Genomic DNA, 17,214 nt, shown 5'->3' on the forward strand with positions numbered 1-17,214 from the left:
ATAAACGGATGAAATAAGCTAATATTTCTGTTATGAAAAGGGAACGAGAATCCATGCTTTAAAGTACATGTTACTATTACTATATGAATCAAAATGTTTTATAGCAATTTAAATGCTCTTATCAGTAATTTAAAAAATCTTAAAAAAACACCAACAATTTTAGGTTCAGAAATATAGGTACACTCAGATTTTTTTTTGTTTGTTTTGTTTTTTGAGACAGGATCTCACTATTTTGTTCATGCGATCTTTGGATTCCTGGGTTAAAGTGATCTTCCCACCTCAGCCTTTCCAGTAGCTGGCACTGCAGGTGTATACCATCATGCCAGGTTTTAGAGATCATAAGATGATTCAGATATCATCATCCATGAATTAGACTCATTCTGGGTTTTACATATAGCAGCTACTACATTTTTTTATGACATGATCACATAAGGAGTGATATTATTTGTAGAGTACACTGGAGATGAAGCCTGAGGCTCCTGCTGGTGGTGGTAGGAGGTGGGCAATTGGGCATCCCCAGGCCAATAGCACAGGGTTGAGGGAGAACAGTTCTCAGCACAGAAGGAGCCAGTGCCATACCAGCAGGGATACTCTTCCCTGAGGAACAAAGAAAGGCTCAGGGATAAGAAAATACCTTTCCCCAACTCCCATAAATCAAAGGCATTTCTGTATATCAGTGACAAATTCTCAGAAAGGGAAATGAGGAAAACTACCCATTTACAATAGCCTAAAAAAAAAAAAACTTTGGAATCAACTTAACAAAAGAGTGAAAGATCTATATAATGAAAATTACAGAACCCTAAAGAAGTCAAAGAAGACCTTAGAAGATGAAAAGATCTACCTTGCTCTTGGATAGGCAGAATTAATATTATCAAAATGACCGTACTTCCAAAAGCACTATACAGATTTAATGCGATTCTGATCAAAATTCCAATGACATTCCTCATAGAAATAGAAAAAGCAGTCATGAAATTCATCTGGAAAAATAAGAGATTCAGAATAGCTTAAGCAATCCTTAGCAGGAGGAGTGAAGAAGGTAACATCACTATACCAGACGTTAAACTATACTACAGAGCAATAGTAACAAAAACAGCATGGCACCAAAACAGACTGGTAGGCCAATGGTATCAAAAACATGCACTGGAGAAAAGATAGACTCTTCAACAAATGGTGTTGGGAAAACTGGAAATCCATATGCAACATAGTGAAATTAAACCTCTTTCTCTCACCATATACAAAACTCAAAATGGATCAAAGACCTAGGAATAAAACCAGAAACCCTGCATCTAATAGAAGAAAAGTAGGCCCTAATCTCCATCATGTGGGATTAGGTCCCAGCTTCCTTAATAAGATTCCTGTGACACAAGAATTAAAATCAAGAATCAATAAATGGGATGGACTCAAATTAAACTGAAAAGTTCCTTCTCAGCAAAAGAAACAATCAGTGAGATGAATAGAGAGCCTACATCTTGGGAGCAAACCTTTACCCCTCACACATCAGATAGAGCACTAATCTCTAGGGTATACAAAGAACTAAAAAAATTAAACACCAAAAAAACAAACAAATAAAAAATAACCCAATCAATAAATGGGCCAAGGACCTGAACAGACACTTCTCAAAAGATGATATACAATCAGTCTACAAATATATGAAAAAATGTTCATCATCACTAGCAATTAGAGAAATGCACATCTACTCTAAGATGTCATCTCACTCCAGTCAGGATGGCAGCTGTTATGAAGACAAACAACAGTAAGTGTTGGGGAGGATGTGGGGAAAGGCACCCTCATACTTTGCTGGTGGGACTGCACATTGGTGCAGCCACGATGGAAAGCAGGATGGAGATTCCTGGGAAAATTGGGAATGGAACCACCATTTGACCCACCATTTGACCCAGCTATCCCTCTCCTTGGTCTATACCCAAAGGACTTAAAAGCAGCATACTACAGGGACACAGCCACATAATTTTTATAGCAGCACAATTCACTATAGCTAAACTGTGGAACCAACCTAGATGCCCTTCAATAGATGAATGGATAAAAAATGTGGCATTTATACACAATGGAATATTACTCAGCAATAAAAGAGAATAAATCATGGCATTTGCAGGTGAATGGATGGAGTTAGAGAAGATAATGCTAAGTGAAATTAGCCAATCCCAAAAAACCAAATGCCAAATGTTTTCTCTGATATAAGGAGACTGATTCATAGTGCAGTAGGGAGAGGGAGCATGGGAGGAATAGAAGAACTCTAGATAGGGGACAGGGGTGGGAGGGGAAGGGAGGGGGCATGGGATTAGAAATGACGGTGGAATGTGATGGACATTATTATCCAAAGCACATGTATGAAGACACAAATTGATGTGAATATGCTTTATATATAGCCAGAGATATGAAAAATTGTGCTCTGTATGTGTAATAAGAATTGTAATGCATTCCACTGTCACTTATAAATAAAAATAATTAATTAAAAAAAGAAAATACTTTTCCTCTTATCACAAAAAGCAGACAGCACACTTTAAGCATGAGAAGGAAGTGTGTTTGGTCTGTCCTTACCCTCAGTGATCAACCTGTTAGATCACAGGAACCTTCATTTCACCAAAATCACTGTACTTTTCAGTTTCATTTCTGTATTATCCTTTCATTACTTTTTCTCTTTGATAGACCATGTTCTCTACACCATATTCTTAAATAGCTACTGATTTTTTTAACCTACCATCCCAAAGGACTGAGCGTCATCTTTTCCTAGGGCTTTTGAACCTGACTGGTCTCTCCCTTCATGTGATCTCTGGTAGGATGTATGACTTTCACAGCCAGATCGACCACCTAACTCTCTAACCTCATGACTCATCCCCATTCACATTTAACAAAAATTTCTTTCTTTCTCTGGCTAACATAATCTCAAATTTTAATTTAGCTCTTAGACAGTGGCTATTGTTAGTACATAAAGTGAAGTAGGGTATCTTAAGGAATAATTAAGAAAAATTCTTAAGTTTAGCAACTCTATACTGAAACCACACTAAAAAACTTTTAAGATATCATTAAATACTTTAAAAGATATCATTAAATACTAACTTTATTAACATTTTCTTTGTAGGTGGAAAAATTGGTGGATTCGTGGAATTCTTACTCTAACTATGATTTCAATGTTTTTCCTGATCATCTATATGGGATCCTTTATGCTGATGCTTCTTGTAAGTGTTTGACGTTTTCTTAAGTGTCTCTTGCTCTGCTTTTCAGCATTTATACATGATTGATATAATTCTAGTATTTCATAAAAAAGAAGGTAATCCATGTTTTGTTAACAGCAAATTTAGCTCCTTTAAGCATCTTCTAGGTCATGAATGGATTTGGGCTAATCATTTCTGCCTGTAAATAGTTCAGTCAGAAGAGACCAAGTGTATTTCCATGTGTTCAACATTGTGCTGAGTGATAGACCTGACAGAAATACGCACACAGCTTCGGCATCTATATGATCATAGCTAGATCCTTGATTCCAAGAAACTTAGTGTAATGGCCGAGACCTTTGGATAACCATTGACTAAGTACCGTGGTAAATAAGTGGGATAAGTCCAATGAGAACATTATTAGAAAAGCACAGTAAAAAAGCATGTAGTGCAGTCTGAGGGGAGGGATGGAAGGACTTCCAGAGTCCTGGAGACTAGACAGGGAACGTGTTGTGGTTCGGATTCTAGGTATCCTCCCAAAAGCTCAGGTGGTGATGCAGGGATGTTCAGAGGTGAAGTCATTAGATCATGAAAACTGTGTCCCAAATGACGGCTTGATGCATGTGGTAGACTTACTGGGTGGTAGCTGTAGGCAGATAGGGCGTGGCCGGAAGTAGTTCCCTGGTGGTGTGCCTTTGGGGTTTATATTTTGTCTCGGGGACCTTGATCTCTCTTTGCTTTCTGGCTGCCATGAGCTGAGCAGTTTTCCTCTGCCACACCCTTCTGCCACGATGTTCTTCTGCCTTGCCTCTGCCCAGAGCAATGGAGTCTGACTGTGGATTGAACCTCTGAAACCATGAGCCAAAATAAACTTTTCTTTGAGTTGTTTTTGTCAGGCATTTTGGTCACAGTGACAAAAAAAGGTGACTAAACAAGAAGACTTTCCAAGGTGGGGACTTTATGGACAAGGTGTGGAGGTTATGGGAGAACATGGTTTGTCGCAGGATCTGAGGTTGCACATGTGGAGGGAGCTAGGGATGAGACTGCAGAGGCCAGGAAAGCCATTCTAGGAGTCTGGGTTTTTGTTGTGTATGAGAATCCCAACGGTTGAAGAGAAACAGGTATTTTGAGCTCATAATTTGTTTAATAAATGCTTCCATGATGCCTGCTATGTGCCAGGTTTTGTGCTGATTCTGGGGTATAATGAAAAAGGTGATTATCTCTGCCTTCATGGAGCTTGCTACCTACACTTTAAAGAATTGGTTGTAGATATATGTCTCTACCTATCTCTGGTTGGAAACTATGATGAGCATTTGAAATAAAGAATAATACTATAAGAACAGAGAAGGAACTAGGAGACTCTACAGAAGCATTGTGCCAAACACAGAGAACTGAGATATAAATGTTGAATAGGAGTAATCAGTGAGGTGAAGGGAGGACCCTAGAGGAAGATCCTCATATAGAGAGGATTGCTGTGTATATCATTGTGGTGGGAGTGAGGAAAAAAGCATTTGTTTAACTAATTTACTATGTACTTTCAGGGTGCCGAGTATGGTTTGGCAGTGAATAGTGAGAGTATGCTCTTGGGATTGTGCACAGTGCACCTCTTCATTATTATTGTTGTTGTTATTTAAGGTCTGCCCTCCCAGTGCATGCCTGCCTGCACACAATCCCAGGCATGCAAGCCCCCTCCTTCTCTTTATTATTTTCTTTATCCGTTTCTTAGCTAATTTGACCTCTTCTTGTATACTCACCTCTATTCTTTCAATGCTCTTGCCTACTTAAAAATGCATGTACCCATCTCCCTTGTCTTTCCAACCCCATGCTCTATCCTATTTGTAGATGATAAGCTTATGGGCAACATAATATTATAATTATATTATATTATAAAAATAAGTCTTCAAGTGAAAGTAGAAACAACAACAACAGCAAAAATCTATCAACTCATGAAACAATGTGAATTGGCTCTTGAAGGGCTATAACACCTCTTTTACACTTTCTTCCCTCATTAATTTTGTACTTCCTTGGGGATATCAAGGTAATGAAAATGAGTAAGTAAGAAATTACTTTCATAGTTCTATTAATTTGCTGGCATCTTAAAGAAAGCACTTTTTCTAACAAAGGAAAAAGTATAATGGATAATTGAGAGGCCAGAATTAATGTGAGGGTAGAGAATGCCAGTTTGAAAGCCAGATAGGCATGTATGGGTGTCTGGGGTGATTGCTGGATGGGACCTCTAATTCCTAGTTTTCTCAGTCTTTGAATCTTTGAATCCAGCAGTAACAGGACCCCCCACAGGCTTGAAGACTCAGACGTTTAATTAGCAAGTCTGTGGAAAACAGTTGGCTGTATGATGGGTGGATTGGACTGGGGAAGAAGGGACCTGGGACCAAGTGATGTCAGGGGCTCAGTAGGGTTTGGGGGCTTAAAGGAACCTTAGGGAACCCAGCATTCTGCCAGAGTGGAGGGAGTACTATGAGCAAAGTTCTATATGGCTGGGTACCTTAGAGAAAGGTGCTTTTCCTTGAGTACTGGGCCTTTGAACCTGGAAAATAAATAGGAATCAGATCCTGGAAGGCGTTGAAATGATATGTGAAGAAGTTTGGGTTTTATTTGGAATGCACTGAGGAGCTACTGAAAATATTGGAGATTATTTGGCCCATTGGAGGATCTATAGAAGAAAATTTTGATCTGAGATATTGCAAAAGGTATCCTTGATGCATTGACTTAGGCTGATTTGGTGGGCACCCCTGTGAATAACTTACGTTTTTCCCAAACTATCCAGTTGACTGGATGAAGTCTACTTTTTAGCCACAATGCAACAATATAATTAGGCCAGTATTAGCCCACATCATATGAAGAAGCAGCATAGGCACAAACAGCATCAAATTGAAGCTAGCGTTTCTTAGTTTGTATACCAACTGACCATGTAGCCACTCTTTTATGATAAAATTCAAAATACTCTTTTTAAAAACATTCATGCCAATTTTGAATGTGATTTTTAAAAAGAGAATCATAAACCTGCCAAAATGACTTGGGCTTTCTTTGTTTATTTTTTCTATCCTGAAAGGAAAATGTGGCTTTATTACAAGTTGTTTGCTTTGATTGGTGAGTTTAATCAGAAAAAATACAAGAGGGTCGGAGATCGTGGCTCAGTGGTAGAGTACTTACCTAGTACATGTGAGACGCTGGGCTCAATCCTCAGCACCACATAAAAATAAATAAATAAAAACAAAGGTATTATGGAAAAAGAAAAGAATATTAGAGTGTTAAAGATGTAGTTAAAGTAGATTCGAACTCTTGTTGCATATTTAAGTTTATTGAATATATATACATAGGTTACTTATACTATGTTTATGTCAAGGGAATATGAATGACATACACAGTTGTTACTCAGTTGATGTTTTTAATGTATTTTATTTTTTATTTTTATTTTTTTAATATTCATTTTTTTAGTTTTAGGTGGACATAATATCTTTATTTTTCATTATGTGGTTCTGAGGATCAAACCCAGTGCCTCATGCATGCCAGGCAAGCACTCTACCACTGAGCCACAACCCCAGCCTTTAATGTGTTTTAAAGTCTTTATATTCTTATTTCTAACTGGATAATTTATAATTTTGAAAAGTATAGAGTATACCTTGTTTGTATTTGCTTTATAATGTCAGGACTCAGTGATGACTAATTCGACATAGTTTCATTAAAAACTTAATACTGGGGCTGGGGATGTGGCTCAAGCGGTAACGCGCTAGCCTGGCATGCGCGGGGCTCTGGGTTTGATCCTCAGCACCACATAAAAACAAAATAAAGATGTTTTGTCCACCAAAAACTGAAAAATAAATATTAAAAGTTCTCTCTCTCTCTCTCTCTCTCTCTCTCTCTCTCTCTCTTTTAAAAAAAACAAACTTAATACTAGGAAATGATAGCTACTATCAGATGGAATTCATACTACTGTTATTTAAAATAAAAGGAGCTTTGTCTTTCAGTTTTTAATTTCTAGTTCTTTGTTGTGTTCATGCATTCTAAGTATGTAGTTACTAAAGCATATTTTAATTTAAAGGTAAATATGAATATACATTCTAAGAGGTTTTTCCCTTTTTGAAAATTACTATAACAATTGTTAATTCATAAAGTATAATTTACTTTCAAATAGAGTGTTTACTTGTTTCCATTGTCAGAGTTGAAAAAGTATATTAAAATTATTTTCAAAAATAATTTTTAAAAAATCACCCTACCCCTACCATCAGCTACTCAAAACTCAGTTAGCCCAGCCATTTGATAAAGTTTCTTATATCCTTTTTTTCCTTTTAATTTTCACTTTAAAAACCATGGTTGTAATAATGTTGTGACTAAAATTTTGTCTCCTGCTTTTTAAGCCAGTCATGTCCAAAGTTTTGTTTTGTTAAGTGGTCTTTATCATTGTCAGCTTTGTTAGATTCAAGATAATGCATCATAATTTATTTAAGTTATTATGTGATGTATAAACACTTAGGTTATATTCTGTTGATTTTTTATTATGAATAACAATATCCTGAACATACTCGAATATAAGTTAACTTCTAATTTCATATATAAGATTATTTTCTTGGAATAGATTTCCAAAGTGAAAACAGCATCCATTGGTATAATCCATAAGCACCAGAGTTCACTCAGCATTTCCAGATCTGAACTTCCTTCCTTTCCCCAGCCATCCTGTGTAAATCTGTGTTCCTTCCCAAACCTTGTTTGGTGTCGTTGCAGGTTCCTGCCTTCCCTTGGCCCTCCAGCTTCCTCAATAGTTAAATCCAGTTTGTTCCAGTTCCTCGAGGTGTCCTGTATCTCTTCCTCCATTCCTCTGCTACTGTCCTGTTAGATGCTCATTCATGTGCAGTGCGATCACGTCCTCTGACCTGTGTACTCTTGCCACCTCCTTTGTCCCGGATCCTCACATCTGTTCCTGTTATTCCACTCCTTTGTGCAGGCTTGAGCTGTTTTCTAGTGCTTTTCCACCAGGCTCCTGCTCTCCCCTCACCCTCACCTTCATGTTCCAGCACCTCTGAGCAACTTGTAGTTTCCTTATCAAGTGACTGCACATTCCCCTCCTTTGGCCCAGCCCACCACCACCCCCTGCTACAGGTTTGCGGGGCTGTACATACACACATTTGACTCCTTTCACATGGTGGTGTGATTGAGTGCTTCCTCCCTGCTAGACTATCACTCTCTGAGAATGATGCCCTGTGTTATTTCTGAGTCCTTAGTAACTGTAAAGTAGTCAATGAAGTATTGGTTGTTGTTTTTAAGACTCTTAACAAATTAATTGGATCAACAGAATGCTATCAGTGAACATTGATTGCTACCAGTACCAATTTCTACATAATTGGGTCATAATCACTCAGCCTTGAATAATACTTATATTTTAAGGATTTTTTACTCTAATGTTTTGAATTCCCTCTATTCTGTTTTCCCAGGAGTTCCATATTAATTCTCCCTGCCAACTGTAGTTGATGATCATATAAATATATGTGTGCTGTTTTAAAATACTTTTCTTTTCTCAGTAAAATACTACATATAGTGCAAATGGTTGTTCTCAAGTAAATATGTTCATAGAAATTGCATCAGTGCATTTGATATTTTAAAAGTTCTTTGGTTCTATCAGTAGCATGGCTTTGCTACTTTATCTTAATATTGAGCATTGTCCCCATTCTGTGATTATTTTTTTTAAGAAGTAATCCTGGAACTTCTGATGTTATATACAAAGATTATTTGAAGAACAATTTAATTGTCCTCTTTTCTTTATATTCTAATACATTTAACAACTTTCTTCTAAAAGTACTCTTTATACTAGTTAGTGTAATGTTATTTCTATCTTGTAGCTATGAATTGACACATTTACATTTACTTTACTTTCAAATAATATGTTTAATTTTTTTCCATTTTGAAAGGTGAAAAAGTATATTGAAACTAAAACAAATTTTAAAAAATCACCCCAACCCTATCATCTACTGCCCAAACCTAGTTAACACAGATATTTCCTTTCATTCTTTTTTTTCCTTTTAATTTGTGCTTTTAAAGCCCTGGTTGTAACTAGTTATGCTCTCTTATGTAATTTGGCCTGCAAAAAGCATATTGGGGAAAAATCAGTTTAAGAATATTCTAAACAGTAAGTTTGGTAAAACTAATTTGTGAAGATATTAAAAAGAAGTCCCAGAGTATATCCTCAGACTGAGTTTGGTAAGCTTTTTTCCTGAGAGGGACGAGATAGTAATATTTATGCTTTAAGAAGTTGCATATGGTTTATAACATAATATTTGACTTAAAAAAAACTCTTTAAACTTAAAAATTTATTCTTAGCTAAAGATCTGTGCAAACAAAAAACCTTGAGTTTTCTTTCTAGAGGTTGAAAAGAGTTCTTCTGCATTCACAAAGATTTTAATCTCTTGGTTTATAAGTGTTCAACTTGCCATTAGCCCTCTGAGTCTTGGAATTGATCTAAGCAAAGTCCTAATAAATATGATGTGAAAACTTGAGGAATTGCCCTCACCAAGATCTGTGGATATAGCAGTTTAAATAGAACATCAAAAAATTGATAAACATATTTACTAGGCATGCATTTAGGACACTACCAACAGAACTGTATGAGCTCTGTTGGCAGGCCATAGTGTGCAGATGTAGAAGGCTGCTGATAATTTGCTATGGTACATAGCACAGCTCTGATGAGGAGAATTGTTGCTGGCCACCAGATACCTGGCTCAGCAGTGAGAATAAAAAGACCATTCCCATTTCCAGGATGACTGGGTAGAAGATGTTTTAACTATTTGTCCTGATGATATCTTTATTCTTTGTTAAGTATATCAGAACGTATGGTTAAAGATAAATATGTACAAGCAGATTTTCATGCATGATCATTTTTCTAGGGTAATTTAAGAAACAAAAATGAGAAAATTGGACAAAAAGATTGTCTATCTTGGTAGGAACAGTCTAAAGAAATGAAGTAGTAACAATGGAAGTAGTCTGATCATTCAGACTATATCCCTCAAACTTTAAACTCCAAGGCCACCCGCTACCTGGGGGAAGATGTCTCAAACCTTTTTGAATAAAACATCATTTTACTTATCTTTTAGGCCATCACTTGACTTTAGAGACATTGAATATTGAATTGTCATTTACATGAATTAAAAAATTTATAGGTTAAAAATTTCTGAAACACGTATGATCAAACACAAATGTAAACCGTGAGAAATATAATATTCTCTCTTGGTTTCAGGTTCTGGGCATCCAAGTAAAATGCTTCCATGAAATCATCACTATAGGTTACAGGGTCTATCATTCTTATGATCTTCCATGGTTCAGAACACTGAGTTGGTAAGTAAAATCTGTTTCCAGATTTGAAAATCTGATTCTTTTCTAAAGTTTATAAAAGCAGCATCCTGATAAATCATTGTCCACTCAGTTTATATTATAGATTGATTTTGGAGAAAGGTAAATAAAAAGAATGTAATACAGTTTTGAAAAGAAAATCATCTGTTTTATCACAACACAACTTTTTTTGTGGTTTCTTTTTTTTATTGGTTGTTCAAAATATTACAAAGCTCTTGACATCTCATATTACATATATTAGATTCAAGTGGATTATGAACTCCCATTTTTACCCCAAATACAGATTGCAGAATCACATCGGTTACACATCCACATTTTTACATAATGCCCTATTAGTAACTGTTGTATTCTGCTACCTTTCCTATCCTCTACTATCCTCCCTCCCCTCCCCTCCCCTCCCATCTTCTCTCTCTACCCCATCTACTATAATTCATTTCCCTCCTTGTTTATTTTCCCCTTCCCCTCACAACTTCTTATATGTAATTTTGTATAACATTGAGGGTCTCCCTCCATTTCCATGCAATTTCCCTTTTCTCTCCCTTTCCCTCCTACCTCATGTCTCTGATTAATGTTAATCTTTTCTTCCTGCTCTTCCTCCCTGCTCTGTTCTTAGTTGCTCTCATTATATCAAAGAAGACATTTGGTATTTGTTTTTTAGGGATTGGCTAGCTTCACTAAGCATAATCTGCTCTAATGCCATCCATTTCCCTGCAAATTCCATGATTTTGTCATTTTTTAGTGCTGCGTAATACTCCATGGTGTATAAATGCCACATTTTTTTTATCCATTCATCTATTGAAGGGCATCTGGGTTGGTTCCACAGTCTAGCAATTGTGAATTGTGCTGCTGTGAACATCGATGTGGCAGTATCTCTGTAGTATGCTCTTTTAAGGTCTTCAGGAAATAGAACGAGAAGGGCAATGGCTGGGTCAAATGGTGGTTCCATTCCCAGCTTTCCCAGGAATCTCCATACTGCTTTCCAAATTGGCAGCACCAGTTTGCAGTCCCACCAGCAATGTACCAGAGTACCCTTTTCCCCACATCCTCGCCAGCACTTGTTGTTGTTTGACTTCATAATGGCTGCCAATCTTACTGGAGTGAGATGGTATCTTAGGGTGGTTTTGATATGCATTTCTCTGACTGCTAGAGATGGTGAGCATTTTTTCATGTTCTTGTTGATTGATTGTATGTCCTCCTCTGAGAAGTGTCTGTTCAGGTCCTTGGCCCATTTATTGATTGGGTTATTTACAACATAACTTTTTTCATAGCTCATATTTCAATCTTTGTAGAGAGATGTAATTTATAATAAATTATAACATCTTTATTTTTTTTTCTTAACATTGTATCATACATTTTTATATCTTTAGGATCATAATATTATCAAAATGTTTACTCATAATCTTTTACTTTATTTTTCCTCAGTTGAATACAAAATATTTTATGTACACAAATGTATGTAAAATTAGAAAAAAATCATTGGATGATTTCAACATTTAAATGTTTACTCATAGCTATCAAGACCTTGACCAGGAGATATGATATCATAGAGTTTATATTTAACCTAAGTGGTCATGCCTTTTAGCATAGTTGTTTCATTAGTATCAGCCAAGGAACCTATCTTCTTTGGGGTTTAGAGTAGTGAAAACAGTTTCTTGATTTTGGTGATAGCTGATTTTCCTCCTAGAGGTTTCTTTTTTGTGTGTGTGAGTAATGGCAAAATGTATGGGAAATGTTAGGTGGGTAAAGTAATTAGAGAACAATTAAGTGTTACATCATGCAATACCACTAAGTATGGGAAAATAAAAGATAAATCAGGATGGGCTCCAGTGATTATAGAAGGCTTAATAAAATAAAAGAGAGATTAACTGACCCTGAAATAAAAACAAGCTTTGGATGAGAAGAGTACTCTGGGTTGGAGAAGCAGGACCCATCAGGGTCTAGGTATGGCGTGTACTACAGATGGTGTTACATTGGTGACCTTCCTGAGCAGACGTATTTATGGGGAATAATGGGCAAAAAATTGGATTGGTGGGCTAGGTTAGGCCTTGATAGCCTTACAGAGGAGTCGAAGCCATATCACAGGATAACTGAAGAAGGTAATGCAGTTGATGGGGAAAAGAATACTTGTCCTTACTTTGGGAACAGTGGAGTATCGTTCCATCTGTGAGAACCTGAGAGAATCCACTCCTTTTTTCTTGGACTGTTCTGTAGCCAGCTAGGACTTTGCCTTCCAGAGCAGGAGGTACAGAGGAACTATCTAAGGCAGTATTTATCACCCTTTTTCTGAGCTTACCCTCTGTCTGAGGGAGGGGACACACTAGAGGAGGGACAGATGATTTATGAAATTTTAAAAAGTTTCTCCTAGAGAATTAAACCAGAAACTAGGGTAAAAAAAACATAGAGTAAACTACTTTCTCAGCAGGACCTCTAAAGCTCAGGAAATAATGCCAAGAGTTAATAAATGGGATGGCATCAAATTAAAAAGCTTATGCACAGCAGAAGAAACAATTAGGAATGTGAAGAGGATCCTACAAAATGAGAAAAAAATCTTTGCTAGCTATTCTCTGACAGAGGATTAATATCTAAAATATATGAAGAGCTAAAAAAACCCTTCATACCAAAAAATCAAATAACCAACAAATAAATGGGTACACGAATTAAAAAGATGCTTCTCAAAAGAATAAATACCAGTGGCCAACAAGTACATGAAAAAATATTCAACATCATTAGCAATTAGGGAAATGCAAATCACTACATTGAGATTTCATCTCATACCAGTCAGAATGGCAGTCTTCACAAGAATACAAATAATAACAAACACTAGCAAGGATGTGAGGAAAAAGGAACACTTTTACATTGTTGGTGGGATTGTTAAATAGTACAACTACTATGGAAATCAGTATGGAGGTTCCTCAAAAGATTAGGCATGGAACTATGATATGATCCAACTATAGCACTCTTTGGTATGTATCATACAGAATTAAAGTCATCATACTACAGTGATACATGCATACTCATGTTTATAGCAGCAAAATTCACAATAGCCAAATTGTAGAACCAGCTTAGGTGTCCATCAATGGATGAGTGGATAAAGAAAATGTGGTGTATATATACACAATGGAGTTTTATTCTGCCATAATTAAAAATGAAATTATGTCATTTGCAAGAAAATGGATGCACTTAGAGACTATAATGTTGAGCAAAAAAAGCCAAACTCAGAAGTTATGTTTTTTCTCATATGCAGAAGCTAGAGAGGAAAAAGGAAAAGAAAGGTGGGGGTGGAGCTCCTAAAACTCAAGGGGAAGGTCAGTAGGGGAAAGGGACCAAGCAATGAGATGGGGAGGGAGCAGGGAAATGCTGGGAAATGATACTGGCCAAATTATATTGTTATATTGTGTATTGTATGCATGTACAAATATGTAACAACAAATTCCATCAGTATCTACAACTGTAATGCACCAATTTAAAAATGTAGGGGCTGGGCCCAGTAGCACGCACCTGTAATCCCAGTAGCGCCAGAGGCTGGGAAAGCTGGATCATGATTACAAAGCCAGTCTCAGCAACTTAGCAAGACCCTGCTTCTAAATAAAAAATATATATATAAATATAAAAAAGGGCTAGGGATGTAGCTCAGTGGTTTAGTGCCCCTGGGTTCAATCCTTGTTACAAAAAGAAAATGTGGGGAGAAAAATCTTTCTCCTAGAGAGTTTTACCTGCCATTAGGTCCTTTTGCCCAATTTCCTTTATCTGAGCATCGAGAAGAGCAGAGAAAGATGCTAATATTATGTGCAGGACAGTGGGAGAAAGACTATCTCTTCTTCCTTTCTCATCTTCTTAGAGCAGGTGGGGATGTGTCTTGATGGTTACTATTACAAAGCACTAAACTGTACTTTGAGTACTTGGGAGTTAATTTTCAGTGTGTATGTTGTATTTTCTGCATTGTTTTCTCTGGCATTATAGTTTGGGTTAAAGACATGAACTCTATTCAGTAGATAGTTGTTGACTGATTTTGAATTGGTCTTCTGAATTTGGTTTTGTATCATCAAAATGTAGAGAATTATTCAGTTGAGTTTGAGGGGGGAAGGCTTCAAATATTTAAAGGAGTTAATTTTTTTTAAATTATAGGTACTTTCTACTGTGTGTAAACTACTTTTTCTATGGAGAGACTGTGGCTGATTATTTTGCTACATTTGTTCAAAGAGAAGAACAGCTTCAGTTCCTCATTCGCTACCACAGATTTATATCATTTGCCCTCTATCTTGCAGGTAAGTTGAGGAATTATTCTGTGTCAATACGTAGCTAGTATATGTCCCATGTTTATTTTTACTTACGCTATTTAAATACATAATATACTTTATTTGTTACATTTTGTTCCAGTCTCTCTTTTTAAATATTTCTCATATGTAAAGCTATTTCTTCTATTATGGTCTTAAATAGCATTTACTCCCTAATGGTGGTTTTTAAAAAGTACTAGATTAATAGTACTTTTAATTTTCTTTGAAAATTATAGTAAAGAAACTTTAAAATGCACAGTAATTATTAATCAAATAAAATTTACAAGGAAACTTTTGTATATATGTGTGTGTATAAATGTGTATTTTCTCTAACACACATATAGAGAGAATATAGGAAATAGAGCTTTTGTATAGAATTCATTAGGGTTATTAGTTTTTCCAACATAGTTACTGTATATGTATATGTTTATTTAGTGTGCTATACCACGTTTTTATTTTATAGATTAAAAGTTATATATTAAGTTAGAATTAACATATTTCTTTTCCATAAAATTTTACCAATCATTATTCCTAATATGAATCCTAGCTGTAGAACTTACTAGTCAAGTAAACATTGGGAAATTTAATTCTCTTCAGGTCTCACTTTTTTCTTTTTCTTTTTTTTTTTTTTTTGGTGGTGCTAGGGATTGAACTCAGGGCATTCGGCTTTGTGCATGCAAGGCAAGCACTCTACCAACTGAGCTATATCCCCAGCTTCATGTCTTAATTTCTTTGTAGAGTTTATAGAACAGTACCTGGAACTACAAGTATTCTTTACTATTACAATTATTTTTACTTTGAAAGAAGAAAATGAATTTTATTTGTAAATTTTCATTTTAGTTATTAATAGTTATTGCTTTAGCACCTAGAAATTTCTCAGTAAATAAATTCTTTTATTGTTAGTACAGTTTTGGAAATCTAATACAGCGTAGTGATTCCTTTCCATTTTTCATGAAGCTGAAAATCTACAGAGCATGCGAGTAGTGTGTCCAGTCCTTTAGTTTGTGATTTTATTCAGTAGTTATGATGATGATGTTCTTCATGGTGCTCCTACTTGAAGAAAGTCCTCTTTAGTTCCTTGGCCTTCTCATTCTAGAAGATTAAACACAATCTGAAATGATGATGGTAATTTTCAGAGACTTGAGAGGGTTTTTTTTTTTTGTGTGTGTGTGTGTGGATGGGATGCTACATTTTCTGAAGGATTTTCTTCCTTTTACATCAATTGTTTTGTACAATCCAGTTTTCTGATTCTATTCCTTTATTTTGAAAATCATTACTAATGTGTTTGTAGAAAATAAAGTCTTAACAGGTATTAACATATTTCTTTTAAGAGTAAAGGAATGTATTTATTTGAAGGTAGTTGGTCTGCCTGCTTTAAATTCTGGTCAGTTTGAATGTTGCAATCATGAAGAGATTTTGGTGATACCAGGTTAAAGGATCGTACTAAAATTTTGTGGAGTAAAACATTGACTCTGATTCTGGGTTTGTCAAAGCACATTTGTGGTACTATTTCCTGAGAAAGACTCTAGGTATTTTCTCCCATTTACCAAACTAACAATCTTGATTTTTCTTTTTTTTTATTTCTATTTCTTCTTCTTCTTCTTTCTTCCTCCTTCTTTCTTCTTTTGTCATCTTCTTTCTTCTTCTTTCTTCTTCTTCTTCTTCATGTGGTGCTGGGGACTGAACCTGTGCATGCTTGGCCGTAGTTCTACCATTAAGCTATGCCTTCAGACCACTGATTTACTTTTTAAAATATAAGGAAGATTCTGCATAGAGTATGTCCTAATTACAGGAGAGAAGAAAATAATGTCTTCTCGATTTGTATTTAGACTAACAACACTGCTTTTCTGGCATTTTTCAGTTTTTAGCATTAATATTAGCCAGAGAAATATGCACAGTGGCTTCTGTTCTTTTTTTTTTTTTCCCCAGGGATTGAACTCAGAGCCTCACAACATGTAGGCAAATGCTCTTCTACTGAGCCACTTTCCTCACCAGACTTCTGAAATAGAACCTAATAATTATTTTATTTCCTGTGATTATTCTTATAATTACTTAGTAATAATTATGATTAATTAAAATATAAAGCATTTATATTACATATATCAGCTTTAAAAATCAATTTCAAAGATCTATAATTTATAATATAAGCACCACATTCTAAATTTTTTCCATTTTTCCTAGGTATTAGGTCTACTTCTTAATTTATCTTAGAAATTATCTATTGACTTCTTATTAAAACATGGCTCACTTCTCCATATTCAGTTGTTTTTAGTTGTTGTTTCCATTATTAAATGGCTACCTAAAATGTCATTTTCTATAGAACCAAATAGTATCTATGATTACATTTCCATTCTTGTTTTCCCTATCCTGAATAACTGCCTTACTCTCTCTTTTAAACATAGGTAAATTTTGGAGTA

At 35.7% G+C, this 17,214-nt stretch overlaps 1 protein-coding gene across 1 annotated transcript in view; it reads left to right on the forward strand.

The window, feature by feature from the left end:
• Cds1 (CDP-diacylglycerol synthase 1) overlaps positions 1 to 17,214 on the forward strand; it is a 64,628-nt gene that overhangs the window by 22,838 nt on the left and 24,576 nt on the right. The window contains exons 3-5 of the mRNA XM_076864785.1: positions 3,098 to 3,194; positions 10,411 to 10,508; positions 14,649 to 14,788. Coding sequence (XP_076720900.1) covers positions 3,098 to 3,194; positions 10,411 to 10,508; positions 14,649 to 14,788 — 335 coding nt within the window. The remainder of the gene's footprint in view (positions 1 to 3,097; positions 3,195 to 10,410; positions 10,509 to 14,648; positions 14,789 to 17,214) is intronic.

The sequence above is a fragment of the Callospermophilus lateralis genome, chromosome 8 (assembly GCF_048772815.1).
Source record: "Callospermophilus lateralis isolate mCalLat2 chromosome 8, mCalLat2.hap1, whole genome shotgun sequence".
Taxonomy (NCBI): domain Eukaryota; kingdom Metazoa; phylum Chordata; class Mammalia; order Rodentia; family Sciuridae; genus Callospermophilus; species Callospermophilus lateralis.